This window comes from Podarcis gaigeae, assembly GCF_964106915.1.
Source record: "Podarcis gaigeae genome assembly, chromosome: 10".
NCBI lineage: Eukaryota > Metazoa > Chordata > Lepidosauria > Squamata > Lacertidae > Podarcis > Podarcis gaigeae.
The window spans coordinates 28,823,394-28,839,574 of NC_139686.1; the positions used below are offsets into that span (position 1 = coordinate 28,823,394).

Sequence of the window (16,181 nt, forward strand, 5' to 3'; positions counted from 1 at the left end):
GCGAAAATTCTCAGAACCTGGATTTTGTTTCATTGTTTTGCTTTGCAGCAAAGCGAGTTGCTCCACCCCGACCCACGGTGCCTCCACCCATAGCCCAGCCTCGAACCCCACCTCCTGTGCAGCTTCAGACCCAGCCTCCTGCCCCAGACTCTCCTTCTATCCCTAAAGCAATGCCTCGAAGAACCGTCGGAGGAAGCGTGCGAGCTCCCTCTGTCCCTCCACCACTTCCACCCCAGCCAGTCAGGCGTCAGAGTCGCAATGCATCCCCATCCCCGAAGCTCCCTTCAGAAAGCAGGACCAATGAGGCAGATGAAGCACCTCTTTCTCTTCCTGGAGACAGCAGCATAGAAACATCCAAGGAATCCCTCCCTGTGACAACAGAGCCCAGTGAACCCCCACCTGTAGAAAGAAGCAGCTCTCCATCTGCACCAGATCTGGAGGTTGATGCTCTGGAGAATAATGAAGAAGGAGCTGCAGCGTAAGGAAGGAAAAGGTGCACGATCAGGTGTGACCCTGGGCACATCACACAAGGCTAGCAGCTCTTGTGGGGACATAGAGGTGCCATATTGACATCTGTCATTATCGTGGCTTGGAAACCAGCACTCGCGTCTGCAACCTCAAAAGCAATCTCTCTTCTTCCATGTGCCTCTGCTTCTTGCTCCCTTTTCCACTATTCATGAATAATGGCTCTTTTCCTACTTTGTATTATTTTGAACTCTCCTCCTGGTACTCCTCTCACCTTTCCCAAGCAGCATTCAGATGCAGAGCCAGAGAGGTTTTTTTTTAAAAAAAAAATCCTTCCAGCAAGTAGTTAAGTTGCACTGTATAACCTTGTTCTTGATGCAATAGTTCATTCCAAGCTGAGAGCATTCAAACATATGATTCACTTCCCCACACCGCTGTATGATGTGGTACCGTCCAGAATTCTTCCTTTCCGTCTAATGCTCCATTCTGTATAATGTGCAGATCTGCTTTTTTGTGCTTCTAATGTCTTTGCTTTTTTTCCCCCTTGAAGAGAATTCAGAACCTCAACAAATCCTAACAGGGTGCTTCCACTTGATTCCAGTTGCCCTACATCCCACCTTAGCTCAGTCTCAGGGATTATTCTGTCCTTTTACAGTGATTGGTAGGGATGTGATTGGCAGAGAGGGTGGGCCATTTGAAAATCAACTCTATGTATATCCAGGTTATGTGCGATATTTCTAGTTGTTTTTTATAAGGGCAGCAGCACAATAAAAATCAAAAGTGCAGGCCAAAACACAATTGTCAGCTGTGGACCCCAAAAAGGATCTTGACCTTGAAGAACTAATGGAACTAATTTTATTTGCAGCTTTTCCCATCATAGAACTGTAGTATAACGCTAGAAGCTGTCACCAATAGACTCCCCCTTTTGGCTGCTCTTTAAAGATAGAGGCTTGGTCCTAGTTACAGTCAATGTATTCTCACTGTGGAGAGCCTAGATACATGGCTTGTTCACGAATGCACGCACATCGCTTTGTTTCTCTATGCAATTATTGGCAGATAAATGTGTGAGCACCTTAACTAATGCCCATTTTGTTTGAACTGATCTGAAAATTTGTCTGGACTTTGCCACACAACACCACAATCGCACATGCAAGTGTTCAGGTGCAAATGTGTATTTGAACCACTCCTAAGTTTGAAGATGGATGAGTGAAGGATAGTGGACTACTCACCTTATATTCTGGATGAGCTTTTTGCTGCAGGCACACCTGCCCTGCAACCTTTAACCTTGGCTTCTGCAAGAAAGTGTATAGCAGTAGTTTTGTAATAAGACTTTGAAAGAGATGTGTAGTACCCCATTTAAGGAACTACAATTCTCAGGATCTTTTGGGAGAGGACAATTAAGCTCATTTACATTTGCAATGCAGACATGACCTAATAAACTCTTCACATGGGTTTCCTTAGGATTGGAAAGGTGACCACTTATTTTTATACATAGCTGGTAAATTATTTTTTAACTTTACGGTCATGTTTATGGCCGAGAGAAGGAGCACGTTCCTTCATTTTTTAAAGAATGTGTCTGCTTTGCTTGTGTCAGAGACAAACTGAACTCCTGGATAGTTCTTGAGAAAATCCTGTAAAATGACAAGAGTGCTCTGTGGCATATTAAGGTTTAAATAAATATATTGCAGCATGCATTTTCATGGTCCAGAGTCCTATTCACCAGATGCAATTTATTAAATACAGTATTTTTATTGTTTTTTGTCTTTAGAGATTTGCAGCTCTTTCTCTTACCTTCACACATAAGAGTTTTGTTTGTATCATCAAATACTGTAGAGTCCCTTACTATTGTCTTGTGTTGCTTTAAATGTATACGGCATAAGCTTTTGTGGGATAAAGTCAACTTCATAAGATGCTTCTCATGGAGTAGACTTCAGCTTTGGGGATGATTGCCATACTTTTTAGCCTTCAAGGTGACCACAAGCCTCTTCATAGTTTTTCCTACAGCAAGCTGACCCTCTGCAAATTCCCACGATATCATTACTTCCGTTGTGCTAAAAAACAGGAGTATTTGCCTTCTTTGATGGTGTAATTCCCCATTATGCCTCTGAAATTCAAAAACATTGAATCTTCTACAATACAAATCATATTGGCACTTGTGGGAGAGGTATTCCCCCCTTTCTCCTATATTCACTGAGCAGAGATGTGTCACCTTTCTGCAGAGAAGAGAGCACCAGAGTCTTACAATGATGACTCCATTAAAATCAATTTATTTATAAATTGATAGGACAAAAAGGACACACACCACTGCAGATGCTGCTAGTTGCAGAACCCAGCAAACCACAAGCAAGCACACAGCTGTTTCTGTGTATAAATAATCCAGTCAGCTCACTCACCAAGCTGCAGTCATGTGCACACTTTTCCAGAAAATCACTTTGCATTCTGTCACACGATAAAGGCAAACAGGCTGAAGGGCATTCTGCACAAAATAATTGTCCACATGATCAATCTGAATGGATCTCAGGGGTACAGGGGGAGGGACAGGTACAAGGAAGCAGTTCCCACACTGCATGCATTCAAGATTTAACTTTGTGCTATGTTGTTTAGATATGCAGGGAAGATCAGCTAAGATTTGGACTTTTTGAGAGTCCAGATGAAACCAGTGGTTAATAATAGAATTTGTAAATCAAGCTGCAATCTTATACAGCAAGGATAGGAAACCTCCAGGGCCAAGGCTGACTGTGATCCTTGGGGACACTCCCCAAAAGACACCCCCACCAACCCTCTTTAGTGCTTTTGCCTAGCTGGAATGTATAGTTGAAATGTGAATAATGCATCTTTTCTGTCTGTATGAAAGGGGTGTGTATGTGTGTGTAGATAGGAACTGTTGGCTTTTGTGTGGCTAGAACCCATGGCATGTGGTTCTCCTGAGGGACTGCAGCCCTCTAATTGACAAAAAGTTCACCACCCCAGCTATATTCTCTTACCTAGTAGTAAGTCTCATTTAATTCAAGAAGTTAAGTACTTCAGACATGAATATGATTGTATTCTCAGTGTTGCTAACTTCACTTTAGTGCTCCGAACAGACAAGATCTATTGTGCTCGGTTTTCATTAAATCTCCATAAATTACAGACCCAAGAGTGGTTGGCCAGGGTCGTTTTCTTTATCCTTAATGCTGCTACTTTAGATATGGTCATGATTATTGAATTGCGGCTGGATAAAATTCAGATGCCCTCTTAATAGGAGCGGTGAATCTGTTTTATGGTGGAGGCTGCATTTCCCGATATCTCAATTTGTGGTGGGACCACAAGTCAGCCATAGGCAGAGTGAGTAGATGGGTCAATTCCTTTTCTTCCACCCAGCTGCTAGTGAAAAGCCATTTATTTGTCCTTTGCTTATAGAGGGTGAAAGCCGGGTAGACATCTACAGGACTTCAGTTCTGCCAGGAGGAGACGAAGGGGAAGTTCTGAAGGACCTCGCAGCTACCCTTCAACTTGAGCCCATGCCACACATCTCAGGCACATTCCTGAAGTGTAGGCGGGTTCCCACAAGGCAAGACACAGCGATAACAGCAAGAACCTTTATTGAACTACATAACTGGGGGACAGGGGCAAAGCAGCTGCTTATATACATTCCTGAAAGTCTGGGCCACTCCCACTCCCAACATGATTGGCCGTCTAAACTTCCAAGCTGCGAATCATGACTCAGAGTTCAAGGACCAATGCCAGAGGCCTAAATCCTGAAGTGTTCTGTGATTGGACATCATGTATCGAATCAGAACACATGGAGCTCAGATTCCTTAGTCCAGACTCAAGCTCAGGCAAACACAGACCACTGAATACAAAACAGTTCCATCTCCCTATAATCCTGAGAACTGTAGTTCATTAAATCTACTGAGAATTGGCACTCTGTGAAGGGTAAACTACAGTTCTCGGGGTTATTTGGTGCCAGTTGCTGTAAAAGAACCGTGTGTAAGCAAGCGTCCACAAGGCCTTTCGAAGACAGTCATTGGCTGGTCTTTTTTTGCTCCACCTTCTTTTTTCATTCTGAAACCGCCAATTGGCCTCAACAACCGCCTCTCATTCTTTCCCCGCCCGCCTTGGTTTGTTTACCATCTGATGTATTTATTTTTTTAATAGTCTACTTCCTTTTTCTTTTTTAGTCCCGCCTCCACTCTTTAATTACGGTAGGTAGATAAGGCTGTGACGCCCACTTTTCGCTAACGCTGCTGTTTTCGTTCGCCGTATTTCATAGGACACTAACCTCTATTCTTCTACCTGATAGGCTTACAGCAGCTGTCACTTTGCTCCGGGCCTCCATACTGCTTTCTTCCCATAGGCTACGGCGGGAGGGGGCGGGCTTTTCAATTCCTCCGTTCCATCCTTTCCCCCCCCCCGCCCGCTCCGAAAGCCCATCCAGCGCGCTCACATCTGGATCCTCTTCCCTTCCCAATCACTGTAACGGGTTGCCATGGCAACACAGTCCCCGTCCTCCCCGCCCCTATCACCATGGCTGGTAACATCCGCCTCGTCCCTCGAACCTGCCAGTCACGGGTCTTCCTGCAACGCGGTTGGCCGCTGAGCCGGGACCCGCTTCTGTTTCGCCCGACGCGCTTTGTCGCCGAGCCCCTCGATTGGTGCTCCTGCGCCGCCGCCTCCCCTCCGTCCGTCATGGCGGCGCCGCGCTCCTGATTGGCCCGGGCGGGAGCGGAGGAGGAGGAGGAAGAGGCGGTGCGGGGGTGGCGGCGGCGGTGAGAGCGGCCGGTCCCAGCATGGCGGGCTGCAGGCGGCTGAGCGGCTCGTGCCTGCGCGAGGTGCTGGGCGAGGCGGAGGGCGTCCTCTTCGACTGCGACGGGGTCCTGTGGACGGGCGAGCGGGCGGTGCCCGGCGCCCCGGAGCTGCTGGAGCGCCTCAGTCGCAACGGCAAGGCCGCCCTCTTCGTCTCCAACAACAGCCGCCGCTCGGTGCCCGAGCTGGAGCGCCGCTTCTCCCGCCTGGGCTTCCGCGGCGTCCGCGCCGAGCAGGTCTTCAGCTCGGCGCTCTGCTCCGCGCTCTACCTCCGGCAGCGCCTGCTGGGCGCCGAGGGCGGCTCCGGAGACTCGCCCCCGGCCGGCTGCGTCTTCGTGCTGGGCGGGGAAGGGCTGCGCGGGGAGCTGCGGGACGCCGGGCTGCGCCTGGCCGGCGAAGGAGGCGGCGGGGACGACCAGGAGGAGGACCCGGCCGGCCACGAGAGGCTCCCGGTGCGCGCCGTCGTCGTCGGCTACGACGACCAGTTCACGTTCGCCAAGCTGACCGAGGCCTGCGCCTACCTGCGAGACCCGCAGTGCCTGCTGGTGGCCACCGACCCGGACCCTTGGCACCCGCTGAGCAGCGGGCAGCGCACCCCGGGTGAGTGACGGGGAGCGGGGCTCCAACTCGGAGCCTCTGCGGCGCCTAGTGGTAGCAGGAGGGATGGGTTCCTGAGCATGAGCAGAGCTCCCTTTCCGCTCATGGCCGAGGGACTGTACTTTGCCCTGTTCCCTCCCCTCCGCCCTCGCGTTCCTTAGCTTTGGAGAGGGATTCCCAAACAGGACAAGGAGCCCAGGGTTTTTAAAGTAAGGTCTGGAACCTCAGCTGGCGAACTTTAGGGTGTGCCCTGGGTTCAGATGGTAAGCACTCGAGACTGGTAACAGATACCTCGAAAATCTTAGAATTGAGGTAGTGCTTCTTAAGCCTTATGGGGCTTGTTCCCATGTTGCTGTGGTTCAAACGGAACAAGACGCCGTCTCGCTTGTAGTATTTTTACCATAGATGCACAAGCTGAGACTGAACTCTTTTGGCTTACGTAGACACCTCATGAATTGAGCTAGGGTTTGAGTCTAAGTCCATAGACCACCCTTCTTGGGTCAAGGGTTAAGGATCGTTCTCCAAAAGGATCAGGTGTCCTTTTCCCTAAAACACCAGTTAAAGGAACACTACCATTGTGTCCCATTGCTGGCATCTGTGGAGCCTCTTAGGAGCATTCTGGACTAAGGATGGTATTCCCCTCTGGGTCTGGGAGGAACTCCTGGCCATGTATTATGTCATCAGTGGTCAAGTACTATTAGTTTGAGAGCCCATTCCTGTATCCTGCTCATCAGATGCTAAAATACTATGTCTGCCAAGTATGGGGTCCTGTAAAGCTATGCGATATGGCACATCCCAGGTACCCAATATTCTTGGTAGGCTGTTTGGGTTGTTAGCTAGATCTGCAGTATTATGGTGCCTTACATCGATCAGTATTGTGAGTTAGCCATACCATCATGAGTAGCCACCCACTTTCCTTCACCTGTGCATCAGGCTGTGTGTGACAGTGCAGGCCGTCTTTTCTCAGGTCTATTCTGTACCTTGGGGAATCCCAAACCTAGAATCTATTAAGGATTGTAAGAGAACTTTAAAAAGTGCTAAAATTCCATTAGCTGGCTTCAGGTTCCTGATTTTATTTCCCCTGGCTTCCGAGTGCCACACTTGTGAGGCAGCTGACGTGTCTGTTCTTTCTTTATTTGGAAATATTCACTGTTAACCTCAACAGTATCCCAAGTGTGACCAGTTTACATCCCACTTTATGCCAGTGCTAATCAATCAAAGGAGAAGCTTACTGGCAGTCATACAGGACAATGTGTAAGTTACATGACACAATGAAAGGAAATTCAAATATCTAGCCTAATGCTAGAAATGTGTTATTTCCATGAACTAACACATCAGAAGGGGGTGGAGTAGAATTTCTTTTCATCAAGGCCTTGGAGCCAGCTCTCTCATCCTGGATAGAGTTTGTGCTTTTATCCTTGGACTAGGATTTAAGATGTGCAGCAGCCTTGTAATAAGCCCACAAAAGTTACTAGCCTGCTGAAGACTCTCAAAGGAGAGATAAAGAGCTCTGTCCTTCCTCCACCAGCTCACTGCATTTCTATCCTGGGGACGGAGGTGGGACCTTCCCTTGTCTTGCAATCTGCTTGGTTTCTATGTCTGGCACACCGGAGGGATGGAGTGCTGTGCCTCTCACCTGCCTGCTAGATCACATGCATGCAGTTCTTTGCTGTCTTTGCCTACCAAGCAAGTGCTTATCTCCAACACTGAGGCTGAGGTCATAGTCTGTTGGGATGCAGGTGGGGACTGCATGGTTGAATTTTCCTTCATGCAATTGGAGGAGCATTCAGTGATGCATGTCCCTGTCCCCTAAAGAGTATTGTCAGTTGCAGAGTTACCGCTTCATTGAGACAACTAGGCCTGTTCAGTCTCACAATTTAGAGGCTTAAAAAGTTGCTCTTTTGCATATCCTTTGTCAACCCAATCTAGCTTGATTGCATAAATATGTAGGCTATGCTTAAGTTGCTTAACGAATTGGAGACCAATCTTTTCACATGAGGGTATCTTGTTTTCTTTTCTCTCTCAGGAACAGGGAGTCTCACTGCTGCAGTTGAAACAGCATCTGGGCGCAAGGCAATGGTAATTGGGAAGCCCAACACGTATATGTTTGAGTGCATTGTGGAGCGCTTTGGTGTGGATCCGTCCCGCATGCTCATGGTGGGTGACCGGCTGGAGACAGATATCCTGTTTGGCAAGAACTGTGGCCTTGAAACGGTCTTGACCCTGACGGGAGTCTCAAACCTAGAGGAGGCACAGGCATACATGGCCAGCGACAGCCCTGCTGCAAAGGACCTGGTGCCTCATTATTATGTGGACAGTATTGCAGACTTAATACCCGGCCTGGATGAGTAAGGGGAGATGTGGGTGGGCAGAGTTCCTAGTTCCATTCCTGATTGCCGCCCTTTCCTACTTCTGCTCCCTCTCTCCTTGATTCTGGGCTCATCACATTCCAGTGTTTCTTCAAGAATGAAGAGAGGGGTGTTAGTTCATTATTTGAGGTCCTTTTGTTTTACTTTAGCCAGCTATAAGGGAACAGAGAATCTAATGTGAAAGTGGGTTATTTATAGGCCGAACCATTATTTATTTATTTCCCCCCTCCTCTTGGCATGAAGTATTTATTTATTTAAATTATCTTGGTTTTACTGTTGCCACTAGTGGCCTTCTTGCTGTTGTCCTCGGCTTTTCTTTCTTTCTTTCTTTCTTTCTTTCTTTGAAGCACAGCAATGTGCTTGCTGTGATGTTTGCTGTTCCCAAGCTTGAATGAAGCAACGTTTGTACCAGTACTATTTATCTCTCTTCTATAGCCACTGTCATTCCATGCCAGTGTTGGGGTAGCGGGGTTTATCCCAGAACTCTTGCTGTGAAAAAGGGAGCATTCAAAATCCAGTTCAGAAGTAACACAGTTCTTCTACAGAATGGCTCTCCGGGGAAAATAATTCCTGTGGGTGTATATACAAGCTTATCATAACACTACAACTTGCTCTGAAGTGATAAGGCCTGAGGGTAGGTTTCTGATGCACGTTACGTGTTTGATCCATTCAAACTTTGTCTGGCATTTTCATCCACAGGAATTACTCCCAAAGTGCTGTGTTGTGCAGGTGGGGAGAAATTGCCAAATAGCTCAGTCAGAAAGCATATAAGTATGGTAAATCTGGAATATGTAAAACTCTTTTAACTGTGAATTAAATATGAAAGTGGTTTTTTTTCTGTCTTGAGAGTTTTCTCAGGTGACAGAATTTTTATCCAGTTTAATTTTGGGATTGCTGCTGTAAGGAATGAAATGCATAGAACAATATTTTGTGCCCATGAAGTTCTGAATTGGCTGTCACTTCGTCTTGGTAATCCTTCAGTAATAACAGCCTCCAGATATTCCTGCCTGTACTGAGGTAGGAACACAGTGTGTTTCCCCCCACCCCCTTCTCTCTGACTGGGTGGACCAATGAAACAAGTCAGTCAATTAATTCACTCCTGTCTGTGCCTGATAGGATTCACCGCTCTCCTAGGTGGGGGGTGAACCTTGGTCCGCCCTCTGACCTGCTGTGGTGTTCTTGATTTGTGGGATAACGTTGGCATTTCCAGTGCTGTCAATGTGCCACAGCATCCCAAAATAAGTCCTTGCTTGTCTTTTTATGGTTTATTATGTATTTATTAAAGTGTTTGTATAAATTATGCTGATGAGTTGTGCCAAAGTGGGTATGTCGCCTCTGGGTCCACTTACCTGTACCTCCATGTTGTTGTGGTTCTCTGACATTCGCTGTCATTCTGCACATAATAAAATGCAGGCACAAGATGGAATCTGGCTTTTTTCCCCATTAATCTAATCAGTGGGCATGCTGGAAATATCTCAAATCAGAGATAGCTGTGTATAATGACTGAATAAATTAGTTGATTATCTTAACACACATTATCTTTTCAAATTGGGGGAGGGGGGAGAAGAAACCCAAATGGAAGGTGCTGAAATTGGACACAACTTCTTACCAAGCAAGGGTGTACTTGCTGATGAGCTCTGTTTCATTTTAGAAATGCAAATAATCCGCCTGACATAATAGCTGAGAAGCTGAATTGAGGCAAATATAAAACATCACTCAAGTTTTAGAGTCGGTGTGAACTGGAAGGTGGTTTGTTTGGTTTTTTGGTAGTGAAGCCCTTCCAAGACTTGCTGTGACTTTGCTAAGATTCTTGTTGTGTGTTAACTTACCACTCTTCCTGATTTCTGATTAAAATTCCTTCCAGACAATATCCAAATGTTAAGAAATTAAGTCTGGGCCAAGTGAACTTGGTGACATAGTGCAACTCAGGAGAGCTAATTCAGTCCTGTTCTGTTGCTTGAAAGTGTCCTGCTTGGGTGCTTACCAGAAAAAATGGAAGAAGAATTGAACTCTTCAGCTTTGAAAGCTTTAGGAGAGACGGTAATTCTACAGAAGTTTATCCCTAATCAATGGAGCAAAGCTGATATATTTCATGAGAGGATACACATTTTTTAAAAGCTTAATCATGAAGCCAAAGGGTACCTTGTAATACACAAAAATCCATTACTTGATACTTCTGAGACTCATTAAAAGCCAGACCAAACTAGGTCATAAAAATATTCTGTTTTGAGTCTGATCCAAGAACTATATAACTGTTGAGCAGCCACTGGGTTCATATGTAGAAGAAAGTGCCAAAGAGGAAGGTGAGCAGAGAAGTTGTGTCAGATGAACTGAAAGATCGCTTGGCAGTCTTTCAGTTCATCTGAAAGCCATTCAGTTCAAGCCTAAGCTCTGAAATTCAAGCTTGCGTCGCAATGGTTATAGATCTATTATCCCAATCACTGAGATCATTGAGGTGTGCTGTTCCACTGTGTTAGATGCTTCAGTTCTGAAAAAGCCCTTTACTGATGGGGAGAAAGAGAGGTCTCCCCGTCTGATCTTGGGACTTGGGCAGGTTCAGAGAACAGGTGATTCAATACATCTTTCTGTACACTGCTGTTGTGGGTGTTTGCAGCCTCTTTTTGCATCACTTCTCCACAAACACTACCATCCTTTTACCCCGATGTTGCTGGATTCTGACTCCCACGATCCCTGCCCATTGGCCAGGCTTGCTGGGGCTGATGGGAGTTGGAGTCCAGCAACATCTGGAGGGTTACAGGTGCCCCATTCCTGCTTTGCTCTTATTTGCAAAACAAAACCCACCTATGGGATACCTTTTTCAACTCGAGTCTAAATATCAGCAGAGCAAGCTTGTTTGCTCTTATTAAATTCATCTTTCATATGTCCTTTCACGATGGGGAAACAGGATGCAGACTTGACCTTTTAGTTCAGCTCTTTTGAGGTACTACAGAGCCTGCAGCTAATTTTGTCAGAGCTGGGAGATGCTGCATTTAAGCCTGTCCCAAGGGCAATGCGTAAGTTAGCTGCTGCTGCTGCTGCTCTTGCCTGGCTGTTCTGGTCATGCTTTAGAGATATAGCACACATTGTTTCACCAAAACAGCCTTGAAAAGTGAGAAGTGTTGTACAGAAAACAAAGAGGGCATGGTATGTTACAGGTGACTATTCATTTTCCTTGGACTTCACTGTACATATAACATGATGAGCCTGGCAACACAGCTGTGGCTCCCTTGCCCCTCAAGCCAGCATAACCGGACTAGGATGATGGGAACTGTAGTCTTTCATGGGTTCTTCATCCCAGACCCTAAAGAGTCAAGTGGACGGACGTTCCTGGTCCAAAAGAAATTCCCTTGGTAACAAAATGGTATGCATTATCCTGTGTGTTTGCTGTGCAAAACTATAGTTGTGCTGTAACATGCTGCATTTTTTAAAATGTTGCTCTAATTGTAGTTATAAACATAGGGTGATGAATAAGCGAGAAGCTGTCATTATCTGGCTTCTGTGGGTGGATGTAGAGTGATCTTCAGTGGAATATTTGACTTACTATCCAAGGTTGTGAAATAAAGAAGCCCAAGTAACAATGAGATAATAAGAGAGAAATTAAACTCAACTAAGGATGATAAGGCATTGCAGGCTTATTCACACAATCAGTTTAAAGCATCCATCCCTGCATGTTGCATTGCAGGAGCTGATCCGCTTCAGAAATGAAAGCCTGGTAAATGTGGAAGTAAAGTACTGTAATGGATTGGAGGGTAGTTTTGTTCTGAGAGGGTTGCTGCTGAAAACCGGTCCCTTTCTTAATACCTGACGAATGGTGGTGCATTCTAGCTTATACATGGGCAGGGGAGAATCCTGCTAGCTATTGGGAAAATGCATTTCCCCTGTTAGGTTTTGGGATATCTCCATTTTCTTGAAATGGAAGCACTTGAAGGGAGACAGCTTGATTCCCCACAACATTTGTTACACTTTAAAACTGTCAAGCTTGCCCAGTCCTGAAAGTCGTGGCAAGTACCAAACCTTTCAAATCAACGTTTCATCCAGCAGAGGGTTCCCGAGTGCAGCAGCTGATGCAAGGAGCATTCGGCTTAAGGGGCCAGAATAGTATGTTGTAAGATGTGCTGATTCCTTGCGTATGAAGCAAGTGTATTTATTCAATAGATTCTATATTCCTACAATAAAAGTTAGCAACCGGTTGCCTTCTGTGGGGCATGAATTAAACTCTTCCCTTTCTCAGCCTTCTGAATTTCATGGGATTAGAGGGCAATGGCATGGCCTCCTCTCTCATCCCATAATCTGCCCCACCCTGCCCTGGACACACACGTACCCAAGGCAGCAAGTGCTGGGCTGCCCCTTCCTCCTGTTCCCCACTAAGTGGTCTACTTGCCAAGTGAGACTCCTAAAATAATCAAAACATGTACTGGCCACCAAAATGCAAATGGATGAGCAGGTCTATGCCTATTTGAACATTTACAAAGAACTCCTAAGGTACCAATTAAAGGGAGAAACAGAAAAGCTAACCATAGGAAAGCTTGGGGCTCAGCTTGAACCACAAGAAAGCAGAAGGAAGAAGTGAGAGTCCTAAGTTCTGATTCACATACTCAAATAGCATAGCTTTTACTAACTCTTTGGTTGCTAGTTAGCATAACCTACTCCCATTCATTCTTTCCATGGAGTGATTCAGCTGTCTTCTCCAAGATCGGTGTATGGCCTTCAAGCACAAATTATTTTATGTTGGATCAAACTGGGATTCTATTTCTGCCCTTGCTAGTTTAGAAAGAGTATTGTTATGAGTTTCTGGTTGGTGCCCTGAGTCCTTTCCCATTCTTGGTACCCTGTATCTGTAGGGGTAGAATGCATGAGAGCAAGCTTGCCCAACCAGTCCCTTTGTCTAGGACTAGGTAAATTGCTTTGGGTGGCTAGCTAAGCACCACCATTAGCATAACCAAAGACGTTGCTCTGTGCCATTGAACAAATTGGTGGACCTTCCCACCTAGCTGCTAGGTATGAGAAGAGTAGCCAAAGTTGTATGTGAGAGCTGGAAGCAGGCTGGAATCTGGAGACACAGAGACCTGCTTACTCTGTTCTGGATTGAAAGCTGCAATGAATGGAGAAGCAAGTTCTTTTGGGGTGTTAATACTGTGACCACCTCCATCCTAAAGACACCAGGGTGCCTAGAACACCTGGAGTCTCTGATGCAAAACCTCAAGAAGTCTATACTTCCCAACTTTGCAACCTTTTAAAAGGGGGGCTTGATCCTGTTTCTTTGTGAAGCATGGAGGCATTGGTAGTATTTTTCACTGTAATCCAGCAGTCTTGAGGTCTTCTTTTTTAAAAAAAAAGAATAATATTTATTAAAGTTTTAAAGGTTACAACAAGAAAAAATAAAAACACCATATTAAACAAAAACAAAACCACACTTCACAATAAGGAAAAAGAAAAAAAAGAAAAAGAAGAAAGCAGAGAAATAAAAACAATTAAAAAACACAGCGAAACTTCCCATAACTTATCTTTCATTTGCTTGTTTCCTTGACCTCCTCACACCTCCCTTTTTTGTATTCTAGTTCGGTTAGCTATTTCAGCAAATCCTTTCCATCTTTTCCAATTTTTGTCCTGTAATTTATCTTAATATAATGTAACTTTACTTTCCCTCCTTTCACCAATTAACAGTCTGTTTTTTCCTAATCCTTTATAACATTTCTGCTAAAACCACATAACTTCATTCCAACATCCTTCTAACATTCATTAATTTTACAATGTTTCTGTAAATGATCTTTAAATTTCTTCCCATCTTCCTCCACCGACTCTTCTCCCTGGTCTCAGATTCTGCCAGTCATTTCCGCCAGTTCCATGTAGTCCATCACCTTCATCTGCCATTCCTGGTGGGTAGATCTTATGTCTTCCAGTACTTTGCAATAAGTATTCTTGCTGCTGTTGTAGCAGAGGTCTTCTCTGCTGTACCTCACTGTTGATTTGTATGGTCTCCGTGCCTAGGATGTGAGAACTTTTGCTCATTCTCTCACACAAAAATATCTCTACTGTATTATTATTAATTTCATTTCTGTACTGCTTTATATTTTTAAGTGGGGGATCTTAAAGCAGTTTACAACACATTAAAACACAAAATAAAATAAGCCAGAATAAAACATTACGGAAGAAAGTCAAAGTATACATTAAAAACATCTTAATTAACAGGAAACTAAAATATTATCTTAAAGATTTCAAAGTAGAATCATGTGAGAGAATCCACAATAATCTAGAAAGAGCTGATGATCCATAGATGGATTTCCTAATTCCAATCTCCACACCCCCCCAAAGCAGCCATGTAACATCAGCTGTCAGCAGAAAAAAGCGAGTGTTGTCATATGAACTGGTAACCAGTTTAAAAAGCAGAAGCAGAGTATATAAATAAACAGACAGCTTTTCCAGGGGAGGGAAGGGTCCTCCAAGGATCTGTATTGGGAACAATGCTGAGCAGCTTGTCTTGGAATTGGGAGTAAGCAGTATTACCATTGGTCTGCCTTGCTCGGCCTTATCTTTTCCATTGACTAGGTGTAGCTGGTCCAAAGGAAAGCAGAGCAATATGTTTGGCTCCAGCTTGGCTGCAGGAATTGCTGGAAGGAGCTGCACAAGGCGCCATCCAACCATCTTAGGGACTCCGCTCTGGATTTGTGTAGAGTTTACCCCTTAGCCTTTTCTTCCCCCAAAGATGTCCTTCAAGGCAAATTGATTGGGGGAGGGGGAAGAAGGAAAATGCCACAGGCCAAGTCCTAAATATGAGCATCTGGTGCTCTGATGTATTGTGTGCAACATTCATAAAACATTGAGCTAGTTTTATTTCTAGTCCACCCTGGCAGGGAGTGGGCACCACAAGCCAAACTGTACCATAGACAGGCACTGTGGGCATTGGGGCCCTCCAGCTCAGGTACACAAGAAACTCCCATTGGCTGTGCCACTTGTGATTTCTGTTGGCACCCGTGTGAAGAAGGTGGTCAGGCAGACCTGATCCCAAGGCTGCCCTGCAAGAGAAGGGCAGCATGTGCTCCTGCATATTGGATTCAAAAATTTTCCAGAAACCATAGTTGGACACACAAGATATACTAGTTTCTGAAGAGGTGCAGGTGCAGCGATGCAATTTTTCTCAAGAAAACGTGGGCGTCGATTTATACTAGTCTTGCTCCATTCATTCAAACCACAAAGAGTTTCTCCCCTCTGTTCCACTAGATTGCTGGCAAGCAGTCTTATCTAGACCCATATGGATCCTTTTTTTAATTTATTGCTCTCTCCACCCAAATTAAGATGACAATAAAAAGGGTGTGACAGTAAAAGTTTCCCACGCTCCACAGCCAACATTGTGCCAGAGCCCTCTTATATAAAAAAAGACATATTTAGGGAGAAGTAATAGATTATGGCTGGTAAGACCCAACAGACACCAGTCGTGCTTCTTGATTAAATGCAGGGATGGGGAAGAACGACCCATCTTGCTTCTAGGAATTGCCTGCCCTGATTCCATGGCAATGGCTGAGTAGAGTGACATTAGGAAGCACCTATTAAGAACCACATTGGCGACATGCATGGGCCAAAGTGTTCTGTGCATTATCATAATGTAAACCAGAGTATGCCAGGGTTTAACCCTCGAGCTCATTTTTCTGGAAGGATTTCACATGCTCCAAAATTAAGCAATATAGGCAAGGAGCCAAAGAGCTGCATTAGGCAAACTCAAGGACCCAGATGTGGTTAGGAGGCTGAACTTTTGCTGCCTCCTTCTTTTTCTTCTCCACTTCTTTGGTCAGCAGACTCCCAGGCCGTATCACACGCTAGTATGGGAAGTCCCCCTCCATTTAATAAGTGGCTGCTATACGGCCTATAAAGCATCTCTCTGTTGCACAGCTCTATGGATACATCCCATCTGTATCAAAACTGTTGAGCCTCAGTTGCTGAACGACTCATAATGACTCATGGGGTTACCAC

The 16,181-nt window shown here is 45.3% G+C and overlaps 2 protein-coding genes and 2 long non-coding RNA genes across 4 annotated transcripts in view; 2 read left to right on the forward strand and 2 right to left on the reverse strand.

Moving 5' to 3' along the window:
- SH3BP1 (SH3 domain binding protein 1) overlaps nucleotides 1–2,159 on the forward strand; it is a 36,444-nt gene extending 34,285 nt beyond the window's left edge. The window contains exon 18 of the mRNA XM_083701130.1: nucleotides 49–2,159. Within this exon, the coding sequence (XP_083557256.1) occupies nucleotides 49–482 (434 nt within the window). The 3' untranslated portion in view covers nucleotides 483–2,159. The remainder of the gene's footprint in view (nucleotides 1–48) is intronic.
- The window catches only part of LOC310826441, a 209,165-nt gene that overhangs the window by 81,497 nt on the left and 111,487 nt on the right, over nucleotides 1–16,181 (reverse strand). The window lies entirely within an intron of this gene.
- On the reverse strand, nucleotides 2,181–3,534 carry LOC310826440. The gene is made up of 2 exons (XR_014555818.1): nucleotides 2,859–3,534; nucleotides 2,181–2,569 (listed from the first exon to the last, which is right to left on the reverse strand). It is a non-coding gene; the product is annotated as an uncharacterized lncRNA (long non-coding RNA).
- On the forward strand, nucleotides 4,570–9,642 carry PDXP (pyridoxal phosphatase). The gene is made up of 2 exons (XM_083701179.1): nucleotides 4,570–5,850; nucleotides 7,874–9,642. The coding sequence occupies exons 1-2, from the start codon at nucleotides 5,235–5,237 to the stop codon at nucleotides 8,197–8,199; spliced, it is 942 nt and encodes a 313-aa protein (XP_083557305.1). The 5' UTR covers nucleotides 4,570–5,234; the 3' UTR covers nucleotides 8,200–9,642.

Coding starts and splice junctions, on each gene's coding strand:
- PDXP (XM_083701179.1), top strand. CDS start 5,235: ATGGCGGGCTGCAGGCGGCTGAGCGGCTCGTGCCTGCGCGAGGTGCTG. Junction 5,851..7,873: donor CAGCGGGCAGCGCACCCCGG/GTGAGTGACGGG, acceptor TTTCTCTCTCAG/GAACAGGGAGTCTCACTGCT.